The 12,182-nt window shown below is 43.2% G+C and overlaps 1 protein-coding gene across 2 annotated transcripts; it reads right to left on the reverse strand.

Annotated features, from left to right (window-relative positions):
- Positions 1–266: 266 nt before the first annotated feature.
- LOC306782433 (uncharacterized protein) lies at positions 267–11,116 on the reverse strand. 2 transcript variants are annotated; one of them, XM_079275783.1, is made up of 12 exons: positions 10,257–11,116; positions 9,173–9,312; positions 8,545–8,720; positions 7,719–7,879; positions 7,214–7,354; positions 6,342–6,463; positions 5,719–5,887; positions 5,006–5,151; positions 2,965–3,089; positions 2,764–2,890; positions 2,192–2,325; positions 267–482 (listed from the first exon to the last, which is right to left on the reverse strand). In XM_079275783.1, exons 1-12 carry the CDS (start codon positions 10,706–10,708, stop codon positions 357–359), a joined length of 2,019 nt encoding a protein of 672 aa, XP_079131909.1. In that variant the 5' UTR covers positions 10,709–11,116; the 3' UTR covers positions 267–356. The 2 variants fall into 2 exon arrangements, with proteins under 2 accessions (XP_079131909.1, XP_079131910.1); XM_079275784.1 differs by lacking the exons at positions 267–482; positions 2,192–2,325 and adding an exon at positions 2,377–2,425.
- Between the last annotated feature and the right edge of the window lie 1,066 nt (positions 11,117–12,182).

A 12,182-nucleotide genomic window follows, 5' to 3' on the forward strand; every position in this document is an offset into this window, starting at 1 on the left:
TAATCGGCAACCTGTTACGTCATTTAGGCAGAACATTGTCTCTTGCACTTACTCTTCATATTTGTGAATACATGTTTTGAGGCTTTCAGTTGGTCCTTCCTTAATTCGTAGCCCCCTACAATGCAAACGGTTGGTCGTGTTGGGCGTTCGAGCGTGGCAGCTGATACTTTATCCATCTGCCCTGTTTTTATCACTTACAAGCCGAAAGGTTACGTCCGGCCTACGTCAATGAACCAGGAGAGAGAGTAATAGAACGAGTCGGTGAAAGCAGTCGGAAAAATAGAAATTTAATCTTTGACTTCGATTCTACATTCATTTACGTCACAATTAACAAGGTGGAGTTTCACAGAGGGGCATCATTTGTAAAAGACAAGAAAAGAAGACATGACGATGTACCCCGGATCCTTGGATGGATTAGGATCCTTCCCTTGGAATAAGCCGAAGTAGACAACAGTGTTGGACTCAAGCTCGCTCATGTTCAGCTGAAAGGGGACAGGAACAGACAGAAATCCACAAACACAGGAAATAAAATAAACAACCACCATTTCAATCTCACATGGTACCCATCAACACACACTCAGGTGGTTGTGATCGGCAAGCGTTGAAATCACAGACTGTGTATAAGAAGTGGACGTAGTAGTCATGACATCGCACATTTGTTTTGGAGCCTTGAGTTTGACAGTTTGGCCGTCGCCATCTTGTTTTTTTGCAACCCGTGAACGGAAGTGACCATATTCAGCGATCAATCACAGTAAGCCCCGCCCTAAAGCATCCCCTGCTTTATGGTCTGTGTGACTCTAAATGGACCATAATGTACTAAATGAACATCATGCTGTTTTGAAGAAGACTTGAAACTAGAGATTGAGACATAAACTCATGTTTACAATGTTTACTGAGGTAATAAATCAAGAGAGAAGTAGAGTCATTTTCTATAGACTTCTATACAACCAGAGGAGTCGCCCCCTGCTGGTCAGTAGAGAGAATGCAGCTTTAAGACACTTCAGCATTGACTTCACTTTTCAGAAACAGAGGTTGCCGCCTGGTACAAATGTATCTTCCCCCAAAACTAAAGCAAATCAGGTTATCGAAACTTCCAGATAACGCATGACGATTAAAATAATTAAAGAAACTTTGAAACAACTGAGATGCAGATTGTCATGTTACACAACTACATGTATCACATGACACGATGAACTGTTGTTCCTCCGGGGAATCTGATCTCAGGCCTGTGCTGAGAACATGAGAGCACTCCGGGCAGGAAACATGTCATCAGTTCACGTGATTATGATCAGGAGCCTTTCATGGTTAATAACTCACTGCAGAATAATTCAGCGCTCCTTAATTCTAAATGGCTTACTTCACTCAAATGTTTAACTTCAGTGTGACCTTTATTTCAGTGCCTGGTTCTTGTAAATCGACTGGAGGAAGAGAGGCTTCAAACTCCTCGATCATCTGATCATGTGTGGGTGTCTCACACAGAAAACCTCAGACTGGTAATATTATTCTCTTGTGATGTTGACGTGAACATGTTGCCTATTTACATATCCAGCATAACTAGCAACATTACCATTCATTTAAAGTCCTGTCTCTGGCTACCAGATGAATGCAAGTCTAATAAAATAATAAAATCTGGCATTTTGGCTGCTAAATGCTCCGCTGTGTTCACCAGCTAGTCGCTAACTGTGTCCGCTCGCTGTTTGGTGCTGAGCAGGAAATGTGAAGTCGTTTTTTTTTTAGAGCCAAAGCAGTAAAGTAGCGAACCATCAAACCAAAACAATGAGCTGAAAGACGCTAAAGCGCGTGATTCAGATTCAGAAGTGATTCTGTTCTTTCTTTTGTAATAATTCGATGCAGCATTTTCCTAAAATATATCGACTCATCCAGAAATAATCCCTCTCAAACATCGCTTATGACCCACCACAAGTGTCTATTTTTAACTTCTCGATCATGATAAGGAGATAGAGCTGTTTCAAGTCACTCTGGAGGATATCAACGATTATCCTGATAATGGAAATTCACCCCAATCAACTTATTGTGCGTGTTTTTATTACAATCCGTGATATAATCCTGTGTCGTCCATCACTTCATCCAGCTGCCGTGCAAGTTAAATTAAACAACAGCTGTTGTGGACAAAATGAAAACGTGATCGAGATCCATAACGCAATTAGAAGCAAATGATAAAGTTTAGTACCTGTTTGGTGATATCCGTCCTCCAGGGGTCGACCTGGAGTCCATCACACCAGCCTCCTCGTCCGTACAGCCACGTGCCGTGCTCGTTCGGTACCGCGCCCTCCTTCACCCGCAGAGTGCAGCCCAGAGGTGTTCCTGATGTTCCCCACGCCACGACCCCAAAATACATGAGAAAATACGACAATCGGCAAAAGGAACGACCCTTCAATCAGCGAGTCAGCGTCCAGTCCTCAGGCTCAAGAAAACAAAGACAGGAATGTAAGAATGTATTTTGGGACAAGAAACACAAAATATTTTTGGGCTTTTTGGACTGTCATTTCTGGATCTTTCAGTTGTACAAATGATTACATTTTGTATTTTTCTTAACACTTGACTCAACTTTATAGCCACATGGATGAGAAGTCCTTAAAGGGCTCAGAAAACCTGAAATATAAACATCTAAAGTGAGCAAACTCCATCTGCTGGAGGTGGTGTGATGTGATCAAAAGCTCCGCAGCAGCTTCTGTCATGACCCTTGAAACAGGATAGTTTGGTCAACTACCTGCAGCAAAGGTTCCTTCATGCATTTCTCACCTGCAGAATCGAACGTGAGGGTGTTGTTAAAAGCGTGGTTGATCAGGAAGTAGTGGGAGGTGACGCAGAACTCTCCGCAGCCGTTGTCATCGTAGCCGTGTGCCGTGATGACGGCGTACAGCTCCACCTGAGCACAGACACACAGCTGCTGACGGACGGGGCGCTCGCTGAAGGATGAGCGATCGCCGTCACATCGTTTACCTTTTTGGTTGATGCTGGGACGGACACTTTGGTTGGCCGGAATCTCTTGTTGTAGTTTTTGTCAAAGACTCCCCCGCTGTACAGTGGCATCACTCTGAAGGGGCGGAGCTTCTTGACTTTATAATCTGCAACGCAGAAGGCTTTGTAGCTGATGAAGATGTTTGCACAGGTGGACCAGCCTCAGATCCTGCCCTCTACGCGCCCACGTTACACCATACATGGTGAACGCAAAGCGCCGCATGACGCACGTATCAGAGCCTGCTGATCAAAGGCTCTTTACGGTGAAGCACGGCAACAACCGTCGTGCAGCGCGACGCACGAATGTCGCTGCAGTATTTATATCTTACATCACAGCAATCACACCGATTGCTTCACAATCAGTGTGATTCACCAACCTGGGATATCACCTGAAAATGGGAATTTGACAGGTGAACACATTGTATTTATGTATTTAAAGCTGAAAGAAGGAACTTTTATTTTGTGTGGATTTTATCGGTCCCTGTTGATTCAAATAATTCGTAGTTTAAATGAAGTCTTGATCTCCTTCAAACAAATGGATTTATTCAAGTTTTGTCAAGTCTTATCTTTGTCGATAACAATAGATCATAATTTATTTGTTGATAATATATTGTATCATTGTTATGAATCTGTAAAGTACTAACTCACTAATGTCATCAAAAACATTTCTATAATCTTCATTTTGTGTTTCTGTTTTTGGAGGAATCAAGTCACTAAAGTTTCTTGGGAGAGTTTCGTGTGTGAACATCAAGTGCTGTAATATTATTTGGCAAAACATGTGCACACAGACACATTTCAAAACAAAATTGGTTTAAGAATATCTTCATAAAACCTCAAAATAACTGCTATCCGGTCTGTAATCATGCCAGAGAGGCTCCGGTCTATTTCAAACAATCCTCTGAGTCATAGTCATAAAGACTGTATTTTACATTTCCGAGTTAAAGTATTTCCAGGAACTAAAAGCTCTGCTGTGTGTCATCTTCCAGTAACTATTTACAGACAGACTGTTCCTTCCTGCTCTCTGCTTTTGAAAAATTCTCCTAAAATGGAGAGAAAATGTTCCGGGATCACGTTGTTTCAGTCGCAGCTCTCCGTTCTCACAGCGGGAGAGTTCAGACCGGAGCGTGAAAACCCGACCAGCTGGTGTTAGCTTTGACAGCAAGGGTGCTGCAAACAATCCTGTGATGCACATCGGTGTAGCTCCATGTTGCAGCTGCTGAAATGCTGCTTCATCTCAACACTTTTGCATAAAAAGGGTGAATAATATTCAATGTTGTGTTGAACAGAACGAGAACGGTTAAACACTGGAATGCCGGGTGGATGACATTATTTAAAAAATAGACTTGTGGGACACTCTGTCATTATTGCTATGTTGGCATTTTTATGTAGTTTGTACAGGAATATCTATATTTTATATTGTAATATATATCGTAAATGTTCTGTAAATGAAACACTGGTGGATTTGCAGGACGTAAACAGGCCACAATTTGAGCATTTCAGCTTGTATTTGTTTTATGTTTTGGCAAACTGTCACCATTAAAAGTATGCCAAAATGAAGCTTTAGCAGTTCCTGTGTCTAATACACCCATGGATGTAGACACAACTATCACTGGATTACTTTAAAACTGAAAAGAAATAAAAACATGGACAGTCTCAGGCAAGTTCTGGGCCACGTTTTCTTTTCTATGATTTCTAAATAATCTTCTAATGGACGTTTGTTTGTGATGTACATCAGAGATAATTGTATCCTTGGAAAGTATGTCTCACTGAATCTTGGAACATGTGTGTCATTTTTGGCAATCAGGTCCAAGTGTTTTAAATGACCTTTTGCCACCGCGAATGTGTTCACAAGAGAGCAAAATCAGTGGTTCAAACTACAATCACTAACTTCCCCTTGTTTTCAGGCTACTGGAACACACCTGTAGCTTTAACCTGAAGCAGTGCGGCCTCACTCCACCACCTGCTCGGCCACAAACATCACGTCGGGTGTCACGGTTTTAGAAGGCAGGCTCAGTGTGTGTACCTGTCCGGTTGCCGGCGCTGAATCTCAGGTTGAGGGAGACGAGCCACGGCATCGCCCAGGGCACCGTCTTCATGGTGAGGGTGCATTTGTTGCTGTCCAGCAGGGGGATCAGAGGGGACACGTCTGTCAGCCAGCGCCCAATACCTCTGCCGAAAAACCACATACAGTACAGTCATCCCGCACACGTCAGATACAATAACACAAAGTCATTTAAAAATATTCAACATGACATGTTAATGAGGTGCAGTGCAATCTGTTCCAGCTGTGTTGGTTTTTAATACACTCTCTCTTAATATGTTTTTATGCAATGATCACATCAGACAATAATCTTTTAATTTTCTTTCTTTCTTTGATAGTTTGATTTTGATAGTTTTCAGAATTTCATCAGAATCCTTTTAACAACAATATTTTGGAGAACAAAATCACGAAAATGATTCAATCACAACACAGTTTAAAGTCAGTTGACCACAAGAGTAAGTTAAAGGTATATATAGATCAATATACTATTGTGCTTAAGAATGTATCAATAGAAAGTAGCAAAACTGATTTATTATATATCTCAGATCAGATTAAAACCTCCAATTTAAATAGATTAGGATTTTTCAGACCCACAGGCAGTTCATACAGATGAATTTATTCCACAAAATCCATGAATTATTGATACGAGGAGTAATAATTAGGATTATCTGCTGTGTTTCACGTCGACGTCTCACCTGCGGAAGGCAGTGATCCATCGGCCCAGCTCCGTGTTGCAGTACGGGCCGAGAGGGTCGCAGCAGACAAACAGCTGCACCGTGTGATCCCAGTGAGCGCAGGACGAGTCTCTCCTGCCGGGACACGACAGCGACGCATCCAGCTCCAGCACGTCGAAGTCCGACAGGGCTGCAGAGAGACGGCGTGTTCAAACGTCAGCGTCATTTCAGTGACTGACGTAGCTCGTGTTCCCGTCGTGCTGCGGTCAGAGTTCACGCCGATGCTCCTAATCTACAGAATGATGATGTCTGGGTTTCAGGGAAGAGTTTTAGCCTGAATCCAGTTTCAGGACTTTTTCTAAACTAGCAAAAGATTAAATTTAAACCATTATTTTTACTCTAAACCTAGAAAAATGTAATTATGTTGCACCAGAACTTTAAACTCCAATTTAAACTGTGATCCAATATTAAAATGTTTTTTCGAGATGGATTGAGCCAAATAATCAAGTTCCTAAAAGAAAGTTGAGACGTAACACAGTTGAGTTTTTCCAGTTGCTCTAATCTTCTATCATTTGGTCATATGATAATGATGATAATCATAGAATACTTTTTGTTTGCTATGAAATGGCCACTAAGGACGTTACCTATCGGCAGGTCGACTGTGGCCACCGCTCCTTTCCCTCCCTGCATTTGGACTTTGTCAAAAACAGAAACCACCTTTGCAGGACTTTGAAGTTTGGTCTGCAGCGCTGCATAGAAGTCAAACCTCGGAGACACAGAACAAAGTCAAAAACACACTTTTCACACATTAAAACTGGTACAATGCCTCTGTGAAGACGTTGATATCTACACCAAAATTGACGTGCAAGTGTTTTCAGTGTGTCTACATTTAAATTGAATTTAAATTTAAAGCGCCAACGGACATTATTTTTGCTTTAACGCAGTAAATGTTGCACAAGCTACAGAATAATCACAGTATCCGTGTTTAGATTTGTTCCCGATAAACCTCGCTTTCACTAAGCAAACCTGTCTGCCACCAGGTTAACATGCAAGTGCACAACCAGACCAAAGGTGTGTGTGTGTGTCTTAATCAGGGACTCGCTGTTGTCCGCTTAGATAAGGGGCTGAATGGGGGTGCAGACAGTGGACCAATCAATAGTTAACCACAGAATGGTCCCTGTTGTCCAGATGTCTTGGTGGTGACTCCTCCTACCCCGCCCTGTGCTCAAGACCTTTATGGGTCGTACATAACCAACACTCTGGGTTCTTGCTCCCTCAGACTGCATTGCACTCTGTGTGACTGTTGAACCTTCTCTGCACAGAGAATAAATACTTTAAAGAAAAGCTTCTTTTCTCGACGTTCTTAATTTCACGATCATAGGACTCACTCTGTACTATTAAATATACTTTTTTTCAAAAGTTGTCTGTTTCAACTGTAAGATGTTTCTACTACTCTGATGAGTCAAGTGAATAAATAGACAGATGAAATGAACTCTTCTGCAGAGCGCGTCCTCACCACTGCGCCTGCCAGTTGATGAAGCTGAACGAGGGGTAAATAAACCAGCCCATCTCAGCCAGCGCCCCCTGATGGTCAATACCCATGAAGAAGTTCGGGGACGGAGTGTTCTGGAAGGACACGTAGACCGGCTGTCCAAACCTACAAAACAAAATCCAGACGCATCACACCGCAATGAGACGGGCAACAAATGTCACACACGACGGTGTTTAATTCAACGATTTACAGTCGTTCTAAATGAGCTTAAATTAACCGATAACTTTAAACTTCTCGACACTTTTACAATCAGATTCTCTGTTCTTTCGATTTAAAAATGTCCCCCTGAAGAGCTTGTGTCAAATTTTGGAAACATCACCCGAACGTTGTGACCAGCTTCAGAAGAGCGGAAGCGAACAGACTGAAGAGGACCATTACTTTAACCTTTAAAGTGTTCAGTTGATCCATGTACAAGGATGTTATCATCACAGTGAGGAGGCTTTTAATCCTCCAGGTCGGTCTGTCTTACTCGAGCGCCTGAGCGACCGAAATCTCCAGGTGCACCATGGCGGCCGGGATGGCCAGCGTTGTGTCGCATTCGTCCTCGACACAGTTCATGTCCTGGATCGGGTTACCGGGGAGAGCGTAGACGAGGACGGCGGAGGCGTTGGATTTGGCCATGTTCTGCACCTGGAGGATTAGGGTTGATGAATACAGATTACACTAAAGTCAACACTTACTGTGTGGTCAAAAACAAAGCTTGGAGAGAAACGTGGCCGGTTACAAACAGGGAAAAAGCAGTATTATTGTTTGTCCAAAATCCAAAGATATTCAAAATAATGATATAAAACGGAGAAAGCGTTGAGTGACATGAAGGTACAGTTAACAGCAATAAACACTAGAGCTCTGCTACTGCAGAAAACATATTTAACACAAAAATATGTTTTTATTTTGCCTTAAAACAATACTGTGTAAGAGGTAATGTTGATTCACATTCGTGATAATCTACTTTTCGTACAACGGTAGCTCAGACCAGTAACATAAGCTCAGTGTGAACGGTCTGTGCAGAAAATACTGACTGAGTGTGTCGTATTCAGTACGTTGTGATTTCTAACACCACCCCTCTCGTAGAAAAGTTGCTTCAAAGCGCTGCTAGAGGTAGAAACCTTTAACGATCACGCTTTGAAACAAAAAAAAGCAAAAATCAGGTTGTGTGATTAAATATGGAGCACGCTCAAACAGACCACACGGTCCTGGCTGGTTATCACTGCGCCGAATGTCTTTTTTTTTTACGGTCTGGAGGTAGCGATGCGAGCAGGAAGCGTCACACCTCCTCAGCATTCACACAAACAGACCTTGGTGAAGAAAGAGCAGTTGCCCTCGGACACCCAGGCCAGGGCACCCGCCACCGAGGGGGAAGGTTCACACCCGTCACCTGCATCCACCAGCTGGTACGACCTCGGTTCCCCGCGCGTCGATAGCCAGTCGTACCGGGCGTCTAGTCTCTTGATGATTATGGGCATTTTCCACCCTGTGAGGACAGAAAAAAAGCTAGAAATCAATAATACAGTTTAAATTCGACTCTTAAAGAAACGTGACGTTGTTTCCACATAAAACAGGCTGTCGCTGCGAGACCAGCCGAGAGGAGCAATGACCCATAACAAAATCATATTTTACAGGGAGAGAGGATTTTTGTTTTTTCATGAAAATATACAGCTAAAAATCACTTTTTTATAAATGGTTTGCACATCTGGGAACTTAAGACAAAAGCAAAAAGGGGCCTTTTAGTTTTTTCACTTAGTGTGTGCAGAAAAAAAGACCATGCTCAGCTGGAAAATAGACAAATGTACACTGGAGTTCAGAGCAGTTGGGATGCTAAGATGAGTGATGTCCTCATTAAAAAGGCATGTCAAATGCAGCTTAAGTTAGGGCTGATATGGAGAAAATCAGATACCACAACATCTCTGCAGACGGCGCGCTCACCCTCGGATTTGAAGACGACCTGGGAGAAGACACAGCCGCGTCCGGTGCAGCGCCAGTAGTAAAGCACGTTGGGTATCCAGTTACCCAGAGCGAAGACCGGCACCGGGGAGAAGTGCAGTCTGGACAGAACCTCCTTATTCCTGCAGAAAACATGAAGGTGGTGACGTGTGGTTTGTCAAAGTGGTTACCAAGATGTTTTGAGTTGTGCTTACACATTAATGCATCCACTGTTTATAATCCAATCACATAATATTCTGAAATGTCTCATTCTTCGAATGAGTACTTTTGATTTTTATACCTTAAGTATATGTTGATGAGTATCCTTTTGTACTTTTACTAAGGTAGAATGCATGACTTTAACTTGTTGTTGAATATATCTATAACGTGATATTGCTTCTTTTAAAGCATAAAAGCACTTCTTCCACCACTCTTGACATTTTCTCTGCAGAATTCTGGAGTGTTTTTACCTTTGATACTTTGATAACACCTCAAGTAAAATATTGAATGCAGGATCTGTATTTAAGTAAATGATCTGAGTAGGTTTTTAGTATGTAGAGATGAAAGAACAGCAGGTATGTCCAGTGATGTGAGGACGTATTCGGACCTTTCATTACAAATAAAAGTCCTGCATTCAAAATCTGACTCACGCAAAATGTACTCAAAGTATCAAAAGTAAAAGTACTTGTTATGCAGCTGAATGACTGAAGAAGCATTTTCATGCTGTAGCTATAAGGTTGAGCTCATGTCAAGTATTTTAAATACTGCTGGATATTTGTACCTATAAAAATGTATATTTGATTGTGTGCGTTGGATGTAAAAATCTTCAAATTCAAAAAAATGTAGCGAAGTAAAAAATGCAATATTTCCATCTGAGAAGTGGTGGAGTAGAAGTATATGAAGTGGCAACACATTGGAAATACTCAAGTAAAGTATGACATAAATGTACTTATAGTAGTGTAATAAACGTGTTTTTCTACCACTGCAGATGCCACACGTTGCTGAACATTTTTAGTTGAGTTTAACTACTCGACTGGTCTGCATTTTCAACACTTTGCCTTAAAACCAGTCGTTCTCTTCCGGTCACCTGTGCATGGCGACCCGCTGCAGCTGCTCCCTCATCCACAGAGCGTCGCTGACCGCGGAGTCGTCCAGGGACAGAAAGAGCACCTGCGTGCTGTTGGGCAGCTCCTCCACCAGGCTGATGAGGGACGACTCGGAGCTCCACATGCACTCCAGAAAGCCCGACTTGTTGGAGAAGGCGTGCACGATGAGAGGTCCCTGCAGGGCACCGGGCTGGTAGGAGAACTCCCCGTCCAGAGTCGGGACGCTGAACGCGGCGGCGAGGTCCCCCGGCTCCGGGCCGTCGGGTGTGGAGGCTGTGCTGGATCTCAAGCTGACCGCGTTGTCTCGGGACTCACAGGCCGACCCATAATCGATCAGTTTCGGTTTCCCCGCCGCAGCTTTGCTCACTCGAGCTGTCACAACAACGGCAAGGAGCCACAACATCGAGGGCTTTGAACACAACAATAAAAGCATGGTTTCCTGCCCACGGCGGGTGACCGTGAACTCACCACAAACAGCCGAGCATTTTTTTTCAGAGTTTATCTGAATATAAAAAGTCGGACTTCTGTTAATATCTGTCAAAATCACGTTTTGGTGGACTTCCTGATTCCATTCTAGAGACTTTGGAGTTAGGGGCGGGCCGTACTGCTCTGTACGGTGGCCCCGGAGGGACACACGAGCGCAAACGGGCTTTTCATTGGTCAACAAATAGAGTGAAGGGATGACGTATTTTTGTAGGCCAACCACGGTAGTGGAAGTTTGCGTCGCACTGGTTCCCTCGACAACAAGCCGATTTTGGCCTTATAGCAGAAAAATAAACTGTAGTCTAGTCTATAACCCGGCCTGTGGAATTCTACTCATGTAGTCGCTCGCTAGCTGATAGCATATAGCATCACTGGGAATCACAACACCGCGGCTTTCAGAGCACTTGTTTGCAATTGCGCATTAACGTGATTAACCAATGATTTAACTTGCTAGGACCACTGATTCACCAAACCTGCTTGCTTGCAGTCTGTGTTCCACCGCAGTCCCCGACGCTGCTCTCGTGATTCATTTTGTTTCTAAAGATCAGTGGTGTATAGTAACGAAGTAGAAATACTTCGTTACTGTACTTAAGTAGTTTTTTTGGGTATCTGTACTTTACTTTACTACTTATATTTCTGTTTACTTTTACTTTTACTTCACTACATTTTGCAAAGAAAACTGATACTTTTACTCCGATACATTTCCCCTGAAACCTTCGTTACTCGCTACAAAATCAAATCTATTTTTAGAAACAAACTGAATCATGAGAGCAGCGTCGGGGACTGTGGTGGAACACAGACTGCAAGCCAGCAGGTTTGGTGAATCAGTGGTCCTAGCAGCAAGTTAAATCATTGGTTAATCACGTTAATGCGCAATTGCAAACAAGTGCTCTCAAAGCCGCTGTGTTTTGATTCCCAGTGATGCCCAGGATGCTACATGCTATAGCTAGCGAGCGACTACCTGAGTAGAATTCCACTCTACGACGACTGATTTCATGATGGAAGCAGAAATGGAAGCACCTGCTAGTCCCGCAACAAACGACGGTGGTGACGAAGACCAACACCAGTGGATCGCTAGCGAGTTACTGAGCTGAGGAAGTGTTGACAGTTGTGCAGCACTAGTTGGCTAACGTTAGCTATAGCTAGCCACGACACCATAGGATTGATGGGAGCCGAGAGAGCGCAGCGTTAGCATTAGCGTTAGCATTAGGGAAATCCTTCGCAGCAGTGCGCAAGCTGTCTGTGACGCTGAACACACCTCTACCTGCCTCAGCGGTCTGTGAAAGACTATTTAGCATCGCAGGACTAACGTTAGTCTTCAGCCCAAGAAGAGAGAGACTGAATTCTCGCAATTTTGAAAACCAACTTTTTTTGAAGATGAACAGGACATGTTTCAGTTTCAAGTAATGACTGTGTTGTTACTT

Source organism: Melanostigma gelatinosum, assembly GCF_949748355.1.
Source record: "Melanostigma gelatinosum genome assembly, chromosome: 9".
NCBI lineage: Eukaryota > Metazoa > Chordata > Actinopteri > Perciformes > Zoarcidae > Melanostigma > Melanostigma gelatinosum.